The 18,201-nt window shown below is 40.5% G+C and overlaps 1 protein-coding gene across 1 annotated transcript in view; it reads right to left on the bottom strand.

Moving 5' to 3' along the window:
* Positions 1 to 2,082: 2,082 nt before the first annotated feature.
* DNAJC11 (DnaJ heat shock protein family (Hsp40) member C11) overlaps positions 2,083 to 18,201 on the bottom strand; it is a 536,755-nt gene continuing 520,636 nt past the window's right edge. Inside the window, exons 15-16 of the mRNA XM_078642976.1 lie at positions 13,290 to 13,419; positions 2,083 to 3,324 (exon numbers count right to left, since the gene is read on the bottom strand). Of these exons, the coding sequence (XP_078499102.1) occupies positions 3,299 to 3,324; positions 13,290 to 13,419 (156 nt within the window). The 3' untranslated portion in view covers positions 2,083 to 3,298. The remainder of the gene's footprint in view (positions 3,325 to 13,289; positions 13,420 to 18,201) is intronic.

Raw genomic sequence — 18,201 nt, 5'->3', positions numbered from 1 at the left:
AATGCATCAGGTGTGAGCAGGCTAGCAGCAGCCAGCTACAGATGAGCTGAATTCTTCCATCCATCCTTGGCCTGCAGGGGTGGAGACGAAGCAGAGAGCAGGGAATTCTAGGTAATAGAGTTTCCAGCATGAGCAGACTGGCTTCCAGAAACCTGGCATGGATTGGGAATGGATGTCAATTCCTAAATGATGTCCAAATGCCTGGAAGTAAGGATATGAATACAGGGGAGTGTCTGGAGGCAGATTAGAACACCAGAAAGCCCCACAATTTTGCCCCCTTGTGGTGGGCACGAGAGCACAGGGAGTGAATTGTGACAAGTAAGAACAGTTATTTCCTTCTCGTGTCTACTCCAAAGTGAAACTCCTGCACAAGACTACCATGCTCATTTACATGAGCAAATTTATTCCGCTACCCTGGCAGCAATAAGCATTGGTTTTGGCAATAATTTGACTCATAATCGCTACGCTTTTATTTACAATTTTTTTTTAACAGACACAAAAGTACGCAATGTGGCTGTGTCCTTGAAATAAAAATGCGCTAAATTAAATAGTAAGCCGATGCGAACCAGAACCAATAAATGTATATTTACTCTGCTGTCATGACGGCATAAGGTCAGAATTTTGAATCAAGAGTATTTAAAATATTTTTCTTTAATACTTTAATTGGAGAAACGTGATGATTGTTTATTACTAAACTGAATTCTGTCTGTTTAACGTTGAAATAAGATCAAATAAAATAGCATAGCATTTATATTTGAAATCTATGTTGAAATGTGCAAGTTCCTTCTTGGGGCACCTTGGCACAGAATTTTTTTTTTTATGATGAGATGTGTACTGTAATGAAGAAGTTACATCTTTGAAGAGAGGCAAGAGAGTGCACTTTGTAAACTCTAGTAAAGAAATAAAAGAAAATGAAGAAAGCATGTGCACTCATTTCAAACAGCCAATGCAGCCACAAAAAGTGTCGATTGTGAAATATGTCCGACCTGTTGTATAAAGATACAGAGAATAAGAAGACATCATATTACTTCGGATGGAACACAATGATTATATAATACTAGCTCTGATTTGTCCCAGTGGTATACTACAAGGAGTTGGGACACCAGTTTAGCAACAAAGTGTGGAAATTATTAGGAGCGACCTTCACAACATCAATGAATAATGATCTTAAAATTCAACTTAATAAAATGTTATTATGGGCAATTGCTGTGAATCAGGCCTAATTCTAGTGAGGCACTTAATAAGATCCTATTTTAACACCCAGATGCCATCCCTGTGGGTGGCAAATGCAAAAAGAACAATTGTTGGACAGAATGCAGAACAATGTCATACATTTACCCCAGTACGGAGATCTGGGCCTAAAGAACAAGTTACTTACCTTCGGTAACGCTTTTTCTGGTAGATACTATATCTGCCTGTGGATTCCTCACCTTGTGAATACCCCCTTGCGACACCCTAAATATGCCCCTTCCAAATACGGATTCGCAAACCCAAATTGCGATTGGGTAACAAGTTACTGAATAGCAATGTGGGCTTTGTTCATTTGGAATGCCTTTTTGTGTTTGAAAACATCCCGATTCTGTGAATCGGGTTGTTTGCGACCTCAAAAAGACTTCGTACATCTAGCTTTTAGTGTGCTATTTATGTTCTTAGTCCAGGAAACCAGGACTGGACAGTTTAGCATAACCTGCTTACAATGATTTAGTGATAAACTTTTGTGAAACGCACACAAAGGCATAGCTATGACAAATATATTTTCTAGAACCAGACTTTAAAAGGATTTATAGGTTATTACAGGGTAAAAAAGTGGTTTGGTGACTGGGTCCAACTTTTAATGTTAGATTGCTGCTAGATGTCTCATTTGTCTCTCCACTTTGTTACCAATTTCTCAAGGTCAATTGAAAAGTAATAATCCTGTGCAGTGGCCAGCTGGGAGAAATGGGACAGGCAATGAGTAAGTCATCACTGTATACTGAATTGTTCTGCTTAACACGTTAGTTCAATAAGGATCAGCATTGACTCAGGTTATCTACTGGACTATCAACATATGAACAATCAATAAAATCATGCAGGCTCAGTGGATCACTTTGAAGGCAATTCACATTTTTATTTTTCCAGGCAGACTGATCAATACCATGCTTGCATTTGGTTAACAGATATTTTAGGTGGACAGCTTCTGAAAGGCAATAGGTAGAGTTCAGTCAGAAACACATTGGGCTAATTACTTGATATCCATATTAGGGTTGGCTCAATTAACTTCTTCTAGGGCGCGTACAGCACAATGTAAACTGAATACATAAAAAAGATGTTTGAGGACTACAAACCATAAGAAACATACATTCCAGGATGAAGACAACTTCTAAATTACAATCTGTGTATAAATAGAAACCAAATCATTCACCACGTGGATCAAAATCTCCTAAGCCGTCAACACTGTGAACAGTATAACGGTGGATATTAAGACCGATCTAAAAAGAAAACACAGTGCTGGGAACTACTACTTAACTTCCTAGATTTGTGGTATTTGGAAGGGAAGCAGATGGGTTGGGTAAAGGTAATCCTCCCATTCAATCACAAGCTTCAGAAATGTGCAGAACTATTCAGTGAAAACACAGTAAAAACATTTAATTTTGCTTGACATAAAAGATCCATCTATGTGAACGGCCATGGCCTTTGGACAGATTTGACAATGTTTTCACAAAGACTTTTGATGATGATGGGGTGAGGTGGAGGCCAACTTGTAATATTATCCATTCAGCTACATGTCGCAGAACCTGTTTACATTTGCACTTGAGAGTGGAACATTTCCAGTCCAGTGTTTGTTTCCAGTGGATGCAGTCACAAGAGACCTTGAGAAGGGCAGTTCATGCAGTCACCTCTGTTCAGTTTCCAAATGCCAACATGGCTTAAAGTTTGTAGGCGCACTGGGCTAGACTACAAAGAAGTATGGGCTTCAACACCCACAGCAAAACACCCACAGGAACAACTGCGGTGTATAAATACTAATTAGTTTAACATTAGAATACGCTTTTGCCAAAAAAAGGCAAATGGAGCAGTTCTAAAATGTGAACTTCCTTCCCTCACCACACACCGGTACAGTGCACTATTGCCAGATTTACTACCTGTAGCAGCAGGATTCGTATACAGTCCACTTAATTGGTCTGTGACCACACTCTATATAATAAAAAATAAAAACATCTTTTGGATTTCTTGAGTTTCTCTTAAAACATGGAAAATCTTGGGAAGAGTGCATCCTCCGTTGGTTCGGGCTCATTAACTCATTAACTTCTGGCGGATATTAACAATCGGCGTCAATCTTGTGAGCTGAGGAAGACAAAAGTTCAGAGAATTCATTTATATATCATGGCTCCTAATATGGGAATGCAGTTTTCAAAGTGTCAATTACAAGTGTATAACAATGCATGGATAAGCTTAGCTCAAAGAACAGTAAGGTCGCAAGAACAGAGAATCATGGCACAACATGAAACCAATTAGCCTCAGAAAGACTTTTCTCAATACAACTCATATGCAAATTCATAAAATCTTTCTTAATTACTTATCTTCACATTTTACATTTATAAAGTCCAATTAGAATTGATCTTTTATCTTTCTCGATAACACAATTTTAGCTGCGTACTAATTTTAGTACACTGGTTTTTTTCTTTGGGCTATATCTATCAAGCTTATAGTTTAAACTGATTGCAAATAAAGTCAAATAAATAGCTTTATTTAACTTTTTGAGCCTTCTATTTTATGACGCGCTTAGATATGCCATATTGTCGTTTCATGAGTTTAACTAAATTCACAGTTACAAAACTATTTGTAATTTCTTACTTTGAAACGCTGTTATCGAAGCGCTTAAACCACTTGTATGAGGGAGAGGGCACTTTGAGGCGAGACTGATCATTATTTCTTGATTCCAGTACGTATTTCAGTATAGGAAATATCCAAAATGTAAGATAAACCCCAACTTCACTAACTCCACACTCCCCAGCCATGGTGGTGCTTGTGTGCCAATATCAATGCAAATCACTACTTGGTTCCAGAGAGCAAACATCCTAGTTTTTCAATCACAACACTGAAAAAGCTATTTTATTATCTCAAATAACCACCTCTGGTTTCAGCTGTTAAAGAACTGCTTGTTCCTTCTTTCTTTGGAGCCCTTTATACCATGCCAAGGTCTGAATATTTAACACAGCTGGACAGCAGGTGGGGTCAGCTTTTGCGGTGAAAATCACATTTCCCCCGATTTTAATACGTTTGCACCGGCTTCTTGTGTTGAAACACACTTACATTATGGTCATATGCTATGTACAGTATATGTTTAACCTTTCTCTTACTACAAACCAATTATGTTACCACTTTAAGTTCTTAATCTCGGTATACTAAACACAAGATGCTAAACTCTCAGGGCAGCCTCTCAGACCAAGGAGCTTCACAATGGAGGCAAGCTCTCTCCATCCAGTCTGGAATAAAATCGGCTCTCATTTTAGAACTATTAGTTAACTGGCTTTTGCATGCTTTGACGTTTAAGTGTGTTTTAGAGGGAAGCCCACATCAACGAATACATTAGCCACATCGCTGCGGCGACTATTCCGCCGCAGCGCTAAGGGGGCGGGGGTGGGGGGGCCGTGCGGCGCGCCCATGCTGGAACCGCTCCGTCACCAGCCGCGGTTGAGCTGTGCTCATGACGGAGCGGTTCCGTCATGGCCCCGCCCGATTAATAGAACGCGCCACGCAGGCACAAAATCAGCGCCGCGCAGGCGCGTCGGGCGGGCCATGACGGAACCGCTCCGTCATCAGCACAGCGCCACCGCGGCTGATGACGGAGCGGTTCCGTCATCAGCACGGAAAGAGTTAGAGAGTCATCAGCAGTGTGAAACAGCCGTCCGAATTGTAAACAAAGCACATGATCAGAATTAAGAGAACTACCTTAAAGCCATTTCACTCTCAATTATCTCTCACTCTGAGCACTTTCCATTCAGCAGAATGTGCTGTATTAACTGCCGGATTTAGTTATGGGATACAATGTCCATATTGTACATTATAAGGATACTACAAGTCACAGAGAAGTTTTATTGCAATAGAGACAAATGAGGATGAAGGCCGAGTTCATAAGGTCACGGAACACTGAGGTGCCAAAGTCCTTGTAGAGTGGGGCAGTGGGTATTTTATTCCTTATAATACATAGCCAGTCCACCTCTCTTGTGGTCTTTCTCCTTAATGTAAAAGAGATAGTGTGTTTGTGGACATGAAAAATAAAAGCATGATACGTAGTGTCAATTAAAAAAAAAAAAAAAAGGAGTTCGTAATTTATTTAAAAATATATATTTGTTTAATGTACATAAGAGTTAAAAGAAGCTGCAGCTCAGAATGAATGCTAAAATTAGGAGAAATAATTTCATTACTGTAACGAAAAATGCAGAAAAAAATAAAGATATTGCCGTAAATTTCTCCTGCCTGCAGATCGCAGATCATTCTAGAAAATTAGAACATAAGAATGAAAAGGCAGTTCTCGTTTTCTTGGTTTAAACTGCAGCTTTCGTGCTGCTCCGTGACCTATCTTTCAATTTGGTTGCTGGCTCTGGCAGTTGGCATTATGACATCACAAATCAACTCCAATAAGATATTACAATGGAGCATAAACGCAATTTTCATACACACCCTTAGAATTATACAACAGCTGAGCACACCCCAATGCTTCATCATCCAATTTCACCTGTGCTGACTGACTCTATACTTTTTTTCTAACTTTTTTTGATCATTTCCATAAACATTGTATTCCATACATGTTACTAACGTTAATTTAGCATTGTATGAACTTATAGCAGTGGCGTGTCAACATAGTGCTTGTACATAGAAAAATACTGTCCTCAATCCAACCAACCTATATATTTGACAAAGTACCTCCCACACACTGTTAATTGTTAATTAATAGACATTTAAAAAATCAAATCCTGAGGCATCATCACAGAGTGTTAGAGTGGCCCCTGTGAGAGAGTCCTGTCACAGGCAAAAACATCTGCACACCATCACCCAAAAAGAATGGCGTTGTTCCTGTCCGCTGGTACCCTGTGCCCTTTTCATACATTGCAGGCGGTAAGAAAACCTGCTCCAAATCAATTACTGCTCTGAATCCCATTTTTTTAATTTTATAGCAGGTTCTAAGTCTCACTTTCTTTGTTCACAACAGATGGGAAATCCGAGGCTGCTCCTCATAGTTGTTAGGTAATTCACACTCCTGATGCATGGCAAAGGCCAAGGCTCTTCCTTCAGCTCTGGAGGAGGGTATGGATCCGCCTTGCTGTTTCTGAAGAGTTGGTAAAGAAGTCTTCTGGGTCTTAAGTACCATCCCTCCATCACCTGACGTATCAGAAGATGGCAAGTACCAGCTTATGGTATGTTGCAGGTGGTATATATCCCTCTGTGTGCTCTAATGTATCTCTTGTTTCATGGATTGTTGTAAACCCCTGTTGCCCCTTTTGTTGTTAAGTGGCACAACGGATGCCCATAGTATAACAAACATTATTTTCATTCTGCAATGGCTAGCATGGCTTCCTACAATACACCGTGAACTACCACCATTATTCTATGGTCTGGTGCATCACTCAAGCACACAAACACACCACCCTGCCCTCAGCCCATTACCCACCACACCACGGAACAATCAGTACATTTATGGGAGAGTTGCCCATGAAAGTTAGTGAAAGATGCTCTTAAGCACTGGATATTTTTTTATCAAAATCATATGATTCAGAGGGAAAAACCATGAAATGCTTTAGTATCTAATGAGCTCATAACAAGAGTGAAAGTGGCCCTGGGTTGCTTGTGTTCTGGTTCAGGGAGGACCTAGCTTGGCGGTTCAGGTTGGACTATTTCCATTTCAGTTTCGTGAAGGACTCTTTAACAGGGCCACGTTTTATGGTTTTATGGTTTCATTTCCCACAAAAACGTCTGTTTGCCTTTCTCTGTTCCTGAACAGAGGATTCACTATCCCCTTTGAGGAAGCCTAGTTGTATGCCCAAAATACACCAACATATAACATTTGGACTCCTCAAATATATTTATGTTAACATTGTGGAAGACTCCTATAATTAAGGGAGCACATTTTGAGTTGTTTATTCACATGAAAAAGACAGCTGTATGTCAGACAAAGTGAAATTATCTCCTCTTAGACATCGAGCATACCAGCTCAGTTTAGGGACTCAATTTGTTCGACTCATCAACACTGTCAAATGAAGACTCTTGTTGTTAACATGGGCAATTCTGGGGATGTGCTTTTTTCCATGAAGAAGGCAGTGTTTAAGAACTCCTGTATTGCACCCAAATATAAAATGTGGCTCCCAAATAGATTTTTCAACTTTATTAAAGACCCCCATGTTTTACATGGGGATATTTTCATTTTGTCTCTTTTCCCATTAAATGGCAGTCATACTATACCATGTCAATGTGGTTGTTTTATGCTCTTGCCCAAAATGACAGTCTCACTCTGGAAATCCAGCTGTATGCTCCACTTATACAACTTGTGCTCCCAAACACAGCAAATGTTTTAACCTTGTTGAATAAAGTTTATGTATGTACATACAATAGTTTATGAAGTGTGAGCCAAGGTAGCTCGAAGGAGTCCTAAGCGCAGGTAGAAGAAACACTCAGGGGAGAAAAAGCTTTGAAAGGAGATGCCCATTATGCTCTTGAATTCTAGACACAAAATAACAAAGATGTGCCGGTCCTTAAATCTATTTCTCCAATGTAATATACCAACAGGGTCAGAAAGAATCAGTGCTGGGAGTTTGTTACAATCAGAAATGTTGTTTTATCTTCCATATGGAGACTAGTTCATAAGGTGGTGACTAGAAAAGAGAATGAGAACTAAGATGCTTAGATTTCTAGGGAAGTGTAGACCTTCGTGGATGAACACTTCAATTCAGTTATTGCTGCATTTAAAGTGGGATTATAAAATCAGTGGGATTATTCCAATCTAGCTCCCACAGAGACTTGAATACCGCTATTATGACATCACATCATCTCATGTATATTTATAAAGCGCATGCCTGGGGGTATCTTGGTGCTGAATAACAATTGATTTTTTGTTACCCAAGTCAAGGGTGCTCATTTTATCAACCATGGAAGAATGAAAGGCTGAGTGGAACACCAGGATTCAAATGTGATTGTGTGTTCAAATACAAACCCCTTACGTGGATATATTAGTTTACTAAGTCACCAGACTAATACTATCTATTTCTTCTGTGTCTTTAAAATAACTATAGTCGTACACATCACTGTGGTGACTTGAATAGGACTATAATCACACACTATCATTGTGGGGACTTGAACATCACTGTGCTCACACACTACCTCTGTGGGGACTTGAACATGACTATAATTACACACTATCTCTGTGGTGTCCTCTGCATCAGTATAATCAATCAAATACTATCTTTGTGGGGAATTGAACAAGACTATCATCACACACTATTTCTGCAGATACTGTGGGAACACTATAATCATAAACCAACTCTGTGGGGAACTGTACATCTCTACAACTACACACTATCTCTGTGGGGACCTGGGTATGTCTATGTGAGGGGGCGCCAAGCGGCTCTCATCCCTGGCCCCTAAATCCTAACGGAGACCGCTTACCTGTAGGAGCTTGGACCTGAACTCAAATGTTACGCATGACACCAGGGGCGGCCTTAGGCATGTGCAAGCTGTGCACCTGCACAGGGCCACCAAACCCCAGGGGCCACCACGCCAATATATATCCTTAACATAAAAATCCTCCGAGGATGGATACATATTTGCGTGGAGGCCCCTGGGAGGGTTTGGCGGCCTCCGGCTCTGTTCCACTTCCAAACACCCTGACCCCCTCCCCCTCTTCACTGGCCCCCGTGCTCCGCCCGGACCCCCTCTTCCGGGGCCCCCCTACCTACGCTCCCTGCCCAGGGCCGCCACTAGCCTAGAGCCGCCTCTGTTGACACCCTTCAGGAAGGTAAACACTCCCCTCCGTATTCTGCCCACACAGGATCAAGCCTCTCGGGACGTCACTGAGGAAGGAGGAGGGAGTAACCCTGGAAGCGGTTCTGAGGCGGAAGAGAAAAAGCGCCAATCACAGCAAAGCGGGTGCTAAGACGCCGGAGAAAGAAGGAAGTTGTCAAGCAAAGAGACTGTGAAGCCGAAGGACGCGGAATCGAGAGGAGACGAGGAACCAAGAGAAGACGAAGAAGACGACGAGAGGTGGTGTGAAGACTGGTGGTCCCCACAGGAGGAGGCGAGAGCGGCCGCAACTCAGGAGAGTTGCGGCGGAGCCAGTGAGTGGCTCAGGAAAGGGGAGGTGGGAGGGGGGTGAGTGACAGGGGGGGGGGAAGAAGAAAAGGCTGATAGCAAAAATACGGGCATGAGTGCACTTTCCCTTTTTTACTGTCCTCACGGGAGATTGATCCCTACTGTTGAATTTTTTAAAACTAATATATAGTGTGACATTAGGTACCCATCGTGCACATTTCCCGTCCCTTTTTCCTAGACACCGAATTCCCCCCTATCCTCACTAGTGACCCCTGAACGGATTCAGAAGCGTATTGAACCACCGAATTGGGTGTGGTGACGGGAATGCCATATCCTGCGGGCGTCTTATTTACAAAAAGGACTGATGGCTCCTTTTTCTTTTCATGCTCATGAGCCTCCGTAGGAGACACCCTGACTGTGGAGAAGATCTGTCTTTCGAGGGAAATTCCGAAGAAGACGTGTCGCCTGAAAGAGAGACTGATCACAAGGAAATCGAGGAAACATTAATGCCTTCCAGTTCTACACTTGAATTAGTAAATAAAAGTCGCCGACTGGCACATTACAAACAGTCTCCTCGTCTATTTATCCGTCCCGCTCTCCCACAGTCTATAATTACACACTATCTATGTGGGGACCTGGGCATCAATATACATTCTCTTTGTGTGGACTTGACTATGACTGTCATCACATACTATCTCTGCAGGCCATCAACCTGTCTATCATTAAAGACCGTCTCTGGAGGGACTAGAACGCGACAGCTATCACACACTTTCTCTACAGGTCTACAATCACTTTTTCTGTCAGGCATGTGGGCATCCATATTATTACGCACTATCGCTTTGGGGAACTAGGATTCACTATAATCACACAATATCCCTGCATCACTTGAGCATGAATGTAATAAACTATCTGTGCAGGCACCTGGGCAGCACTATAATCACATACTACTCTGTAGGGCCCTGTGCATGACAATTATAATCCACCATGTCTCTAGAAACTACAACGTTACTATCATAACACTATCTATGTGGGGATGTGAACTTGACTGTAATCACATACGATCTCTGCGGAGAAGTGAACATAAATAATCTCACACCATCTATGAGGGGACTTGAACATGAATATAATCACCCACTATGTCTATGGGGACTTGAGAGTGACTACAATTAAATGTTATATCTGTGGGGATACTGTTATAACACTATTTCTGAATGAATCTTTGAACAACACTATCATAATACTCTCTATGTGGGGACTTGAATCTGAATATAATCACACACTATCTGTGTGGGGACCTGGACATCCCTATACTCACACACTATCTCTGTGGGGACCTAGGCATGCTTATACGCACTCACTATCTCTGTGGGAACTTGGGCATCCCTATAATCACACACTATCGCTGTGGGGACCTGGGCATCCATATACTCACACACTATCTCTGTGGGGACCTGGGCACACCTATAATCCCACACAATCTCTGTGGGGACCTAGGCATCAATATAATCATATAGTCAATCAAATACTATCTTTGAACTTAACTATACTCACAAACTATCTCTGTGGTACCTGGGTATTACTCTAATAGCACTATTTCTGCATGAACAGCTGCATGACTATCATCATACACAAAAACCAAACAAAATATCTGTGGAGACATGGGAATGACTATGATCACACACTACCTCTATGGTGACCTTGGCATCTCTATAATCACACACTATCTCTGTGGGGGACCTGGGCATCCATATACTCACACACTATCTTTGTGGGGACCTGGGCATACCTATACTCACACACTATCTCTGTGGGGACCTGGCCATCACTATAATCACACACTGTCTCTGTGGGGACTATGTATCAATATAATCATATAAACATTCAAATACCAACTTTTGAACATAACTATAATCACAAACTATCTTTGTGGGACCTGGGCAGTACTCTAATACCTCTATTTCTGCACGAACTGCAGCATGACTGCCATCATACACCAACACCAAACACAATATCTGTGAAGACATGGGTATGACTATAATCAGACACTATCCTTTGGAGGATTTGAACAAAACTATAATCACACACTATCTGTGTGGCAAGCTGGGCATCCCTTTAGTGACACACTGCCATGTGACTTCAACATAACTATCATTACGCGCTATGTGGAGACTTCAACATAAATATAATCACGTACTATGTTTATGGGGACTTGAAAGTAACTATAATTAAACACTATATCTGTGGAGAACTGGTATCAATATAAGCAGTGAATATGACATCACACACTATGAGCTCCAGAACATTACTATAATCTTGTGTCATATCTTTGGGAACTATTAATGCACAGCCATATGCACATGATACCAAATGGAGAAGTTTATAAAAGAAAACTAGGTGGTCAGATGGCAACTGGGTTTTGCCACCAGACCACATTGCAGGATCTTCGGCCTCCAAATTAATTTAACTGTGTTGTTTTCATAGTCCTTAAAGTTTGTGAGCACTCAGTAATAGTCTAGATATCTGTGAATATATTTCCATGCACTTGATATGTTATTGTTTACTGCTGAGAAATGTGTTATCATCAAAATCCATACTCTATTTGGTCCTAGGACACAATGAGCTATTCATATTTGACTAAACTATCATGTAATTTAGGTACAGCACTGAAAAATAACATTTAGCCATTTGATTATGAATGTATTCAATCACAAATGATAATTATTAAGTTAGTGCCCACAAGGATGGTAATACACGTTAAAGTCCCCACAAAGATAGTTCTGTCCGCGTGGTTAAATAACATATTTGCAGAATTGAAGCAGGATCCAGTATTATGATTTTTTTCTTAACATTTTTCTGTATTAGTATATTTTTAAAACATTGGGAAGTGTTAGTCCCCACAAAACAGGTGTTCACACATAGTCTCAACAAGGATGTGTGTCTGTGTGTGTTTGTCTGTGAATGTGTGTCTGTGTGTGTGGTGAGGCCATAAATACATAATTTGGTGTGTGACTTACGATCTACATGGCTGTTGTTCGAATTCTGGGTAACAGATATAACCATATCTTGCTAATTCCAGCGGATTGTTGGTTTTAATCTTTGCTCATAGCTGTACTTTAATAATGTTTCAGTGAATTGGAAAGTTAAAAAAAAAGTTTGTTAAACTATTATAATTAATCCTAACCATAACTTCACTTTAACTTTATTATTTCTAATGTATTTCTGATTTTTAAATGATAGATTACATATTTGTGCAGTTTTTTTACAGAATGAACCTGGTTAATGGCATTAAAATGCTTTACAAAATAACATTACTACACTATACTTTTTTGGCACGGTGAGATTAAGGGGCTGGTTACGACCATGCGGACCGCCATACCAGCACCCTGGTCCCGCACCGCCAACGCCGACTGCCTGCCATATTAGGAGTTTCCTCCTGGTCTGGCAGGCGGTCTTTTGGGGTTCCCACTGTGGTGCCTTTGAAAAAAGGCACCGCAAAGAAAACGTCAAAGCAAGTTCCTGCACCGCATAGACTGTTAAGTCCATGCCATTCTGGAACTGGGTGTGCATGCACACAGGGGGGCACACCATGTGCCCCCCTGCATGCATCCCAGTGTACACAAACATATCACCTTTTGTTTCCCCACCACCATGGCATGCAATGGCTCCAATTCGGACGTAGAAATATACTGTGAAATACACAGAATGACCTTAGTATGTATTAAACAAAAGAAGAAATTCTACATCAATCAATTATGCAACTAGGCAGTGACGAAGTTTAGGTACAGGGTACTCAAATCGCACACGGGATTAAGACCTTGTAAGTTTAACAATAACATAACATTGTATTGTGATGAATACCATTGCAGGTGGTTTCAGTACCACTTGTCAAGGCTTACCCACTGCCCTAGCCTCCTATCTTATCAGCGAGTGCACAGTATTGTAGATCTCAAGATGATAAAAATCATGTCTAGAAAAAGGAAGGAATGCCTCTGATGTCAGACACTTACACTGCTTTGGTATCCTAAGGGCCTCCAGGTCAGCTGACAGCACCTGGTGTAAAACTCCTCGGAACTGATATAGCACCTTCAAGCTTTTTTCTTCTCCTATACAGGGATCATAGAATCCAGGTAGACCAGCCTAAAATGAGAAAACAACCAACATATCAAATCTAAATCTCACTGGGTGACCACTACTGCACATGCCATTCATCAACTTTTATAACCCTTTTCTACAACATATAACTTTGAGTCCCACTGAAAGAGGGTACAAATGCTTAATTTATTAATTTGCCATTACTTTACAATGCTACACATGCTATTCGTTAAAGCTTACGAATTACAATTCAAGTTTGTTTCATAAGCATTTTTATTGAGAATCAGAAGTTTCAAGATTTGGTCATCAGTGGCCCTGGTGGGGATTGGAGGACCACTGAAAGATGTCTGAAAATAAGACATCATCATATACTGAGGACCATGCCTAAAAGTTGATTTCTACCCCCTTTCCCTTCACTTCAGATACATTAAGTCCCTCTGCCAAACAACAAAATGAAGTAGAAAAATGATTACGACTTAAAAAGAAGCAAATAAGAACTGAGCTTCACGGACATTTTCTCCGACGCTTGTGGATGTTAGTCTATGAAACTGCCGTCCTGAACATCTCCAAGTTGAAAGATGCTGAAAGGGCTTAACTAACTAGAAAATTATTTGGAAGACAACATGGCTGAATAAAGTGAAGGCTGACAACACCCTCCAGCGCGACAATCGGGAGCTTAAGAGTGGAAGTTGGGAAGGAAATGACCGGGACTCCAGTGGTGCATTAGAATCCTATCAGTAAGGTCTTCGATAAAAGAAAAGTGAAAAGACCACTAGTAAAGCCTGAGTAACACCTAAGGAATTTGGGGCTCCAAACTAGGAAAAATCTATTTAATGGAGTAACCAGACATTGAAGGAACAAGCAATTCCAACTTGCCACAAAATTTGTTTCCAGTTCTTGGCCCTGAGGAGAACCCAAAATTGTGGGCTCGAAACAAATCAACAATCTAGCACTAGGGAGTTGTTGAAGTGACTATTGGATACAGGCAACCTGTTTGTGAATACGGGTGCCTGTCTTGGGTTTAAAGAAATAAGGCACGTCAACACCTTGTGCAGCTTCAATGCAGGAGTATGGACAATTGAGATAAATAGGACACTCTATATGTAAAAAAGTGTGAACTGGAGCATTTTAATTTGCCACAAACTATTAAATATTTGGCAAACGTGTTACAAACTGTCAAATTCACTATTTGTTTTCACAATGTTTGTCTATGTGTATGTGGTGGGTTTTCCAAATTTACTAAGATTTTGACTATTGGTGTGGTTTTCCAAAGTATATATGTTGATGTATTAAATAAGGGAAAAAAGGTTTGAATATATACTATGAAAAAATGTGTTCATGCTAATTACATTTCTTGATCATAGGTGAATAAAGCATTGTGTTTGCCAACTGATGTCAGAAAAGGTACCGTTTGTTGTTCTTAATTTATTAATTTGCCATTAATTTACAATGTTACACAAGCTATTCATTAAAGCTTAAGAGTAGCAACTTAAGTTGATTTCTTATGCAGTTTTATTGAGAAGTTTTAGTAGCATACAAACCACGCTTATCACCAGATAGAGAACTGTACAGGGCATACCAGACTCCCCCCATTCTCGCTTTGTACTCAATAACAGAAGATCCCTTAGATATTTCAGCTTCAGCACAAATAGGACAAATTAGCAATGCATCTTTTTGGTGAAGCTTCATAGTTCTCTAAAATGACTGTCAGTAGAGACAGCCAATCAAACATAGTCCAGGAAGGGAGTATTTTAAGCAAAACATGCGATGAGGTATGACTGAGAGAAGAGGGTTGGAATAACAGCAGAATTTGATGAAGTTGGTGATCGGCATTTACAGTGTTAAGATTCTTGTAGAAATGAAACCATTATGGGGTGATACAGGCATGCAGCGGAAAGGGATTACCACATTCATGATCCTACTCTTAAGCAGCGGAGGATAAACAGAACTTGGTTTTGGACTTCATCATAATTGGGTCTTGGCAAAAGGAGGATGTATTGTATATTTGACAGGTTTCTCCTTAGAGGTTCAACTCGAGTGCCATGCACAAAGGAAGTTTACATATATGTATTTGTTGATAAAAGTTCAAAGAGAAACAGTTAATGAATGGGGAGCTAATTAACTCTTGCTCAATAGAGGTTACAAGTTCATATTTCTTGATTCCTGAAGGCCTTGCTGGTCTGTACAGGGAACCTCTTATTGGTGCAAGTGTGTAACTGAGAAGACTGTTGTGGAGGACTTTCCCATAACCAAGTCTGGAAACTCTTTTAGAGGACGAAGGCCTTGGTGACCGTAATAACTAGAAGACAGAATCAACGGCTTCTTTTGCTATGTGTTCCTTTAGTTGTAGAACGTTGACAAGTGCGAAGCCAACATATTTTGCATCCTGACCGTATCCGAGTAACATGAGAGGTCCTGGAAATGAACTTCAATGTATTCAGGTTTGCCTTTTGAAATCAGGTAAAAGTCTTGTGATTACTGCTGTTTAAACACCATAGTAGCTATGTTATGTTATGTTATGTTAGTGTGATTTCTAAAGCTCACGAATACCTGAAGGTGTCTTGGCGCGCTATGGTATTGAACATTCTAAGCAACAATGCCTACCATACTGATGGAAGATCCGTTATATCATCTTTAAATAGCGATCCCTTTCACCGAGGTCCATGTAGTTTGCAGAATAATCATAGGCTCATGTGCAACTCAACGGCAACCAGACTCTGCATACTCACCATCTCCACCAACTTTAAAACCCAGTCTAATCTCTGCAAAAAGTATGCCAAAAGTCACTTAAATCAGGAGAAGGCAGGGCATTGGGTGACCTCAGGAAGGGTGAGGAGGATTTGGGAATGCCAGTGGAAAAGTCAATACAGCAAGTAACTTGTACATACTTGTATGTTCAGTTTCCCTTTCTCCACACTCATTGCAGAAGTAAAAAGCATATCCAAGAAAAAATGCTGTGGCATAGGAATAAACAATATAAGACCTCTCACGAGAGAATAAAATGGGGATAAGTTCAGTGAGAGACAAGACGGCAAGTCATTTTTAATAGGGACCCAAAAATCTGTCTGAACATCTCAGAGTGTAGGCAAGAAGAGATAGAGACGCTCGCCAGCTCCACAGAGAAATAATTTAAGACCAACAGGCTACAGAGCTAGAGATAAAACAAACACAAAGTAGAGAGAGGTGGTGTCCTCGTGGAAGATGGTAATAACCATTTTCTCCTCGCGAATGAAAGATATATAGAAAAGTAACAAGTTGGTATTGAAACAAAAATATTGACCCGATTCAGCAAGCAGCAGAACTAGACTCCTGCGTGTTATGAGACATGAAAAAAGGTTCTCCCAATAGTGACACTCAAAAGAATGCGCCAACGGCTTTGAACAAACTTAACATGAGTGAGGTGAATTGAAGTGTTAAACAAACCTCACACATTGTGCCAATGAATGGAAAACCATCAACACTGATCTTTTATTTTCAAACAACATATCATCATGCAAAGAGGATAAAAACAGGCTTATATCTTTGACAGAAAACCAAACAAGTCATTAATTTTAAATTGGGGGAAAGACGTAGAAACTGAGGTCTATGCACCATGGTGGTCTTTCTTTTCACTCGTCTGTGAGAGAAACACAGTGAGAATGTCTGTAGTCTAATCACTGAAGAATAACTGAAGATCCTCTGCTGTGATAGCTGGTTTGCTGAAGCTGATCAAGAGAGATGCAAAAATAACTGCCATCAAAGGGGAAATCCAGAATCTCAAAACAAGCTGTGTGTGGGAAAACTATAGACTCCAGGCATGCGTCTCGGAATAGTTAAAGAGTGCAAGTGCCCTAGACACCACTACTAAATTCAAGGCAGCAACAAGCTAAAATAGACCAATGATTGCTATGCGGCACACATCCTCCAGTAGTATCGGAGAACAGTACGCAATAAATGGCTGTAATCAGTTGAAGACTATAATTTGCTGCACTCCTTATCCATTTCCTATAAGGAAACATAAAACCTTGGACTAGAGGAAAATAGGAACTGCAGAAAAACTTGAGAACTTACTGCCCACTCTATGTTATTAACAGGGGGTGGAGATGGTTCACTTGCAAATTTTAAGGACCTTCTGAATTGCATCATATTTACGGGTACAGATGCAATGTCTCAAGAAGAAAGGTTCTGAAGGCCATCATGTTCTGGAGGAGATAGAGGAAACATTAGTCCCAGCTTATCTAGGAATATGTCCAAGATATGGACAAAGTTGGGTGCTTAAGTGATGGACAAACTCTGCAGAGTTTGTCATAGAAAAGTCTGAGAGAAACTAGTCCTGAAGTTTGAATCCCAACTAAATAGGCTAGACAAAAGTGAGCTGAGATACACTAGGAGTGTTCAGGGTGGAAGTAGGTTTCAACCCTGTAGCTCTATACCACCCAGGGGTCACGAGGCAGGAATGATAGAAGGCACAGCAGAGAAAATGAGTCCTTCAGATCAGTCAGAGTAATCTTGTGATGCGTATATTCTAATGAGTTTTACTTTTATTGTTCGTGACAGGAGCTAAAACACAGTTGCAAATAAACATCACAGGCACCCTATGTTCTACTGAATGCACATCATCTCCATTTAGCACATTTTGAGTACAGAAAAAGATATACTGAAACCTGAAGCTTTCATCAATAGACCCTTCGTTTTTTATATATTTTGGTAGGGACCTTGAGAAAAGTTAAATATGCTTACCCGTACAAAATTTTTAGTAAAAGTCTGTTAGTGGCATAAAACCAGTAGGGATAGCCAGAAATAAGAATAAAACTTCCTACAGAACTATATGACTAAAGACAGAACATA

The sequence above is a fragment of the Lissotriton helveticus genome, chromosome 5_1, assembly GCF_964261635.1.
Source record: "Lissotriton helveticus chromosome 5_1, aLisHel1.1, whole genome shotgun sequence".
NCBI classification, from domain to species: Eukaryota; Metazoa; Chordata; class Amphibia; order Caudata; family Salamandridae; genus Lissotriton; species Lissotriton helveticus.
Note: the sequence above shows the minus strand (reverse complement) of the source record. Positions and strands in the feature narration are given on the sequence as shown.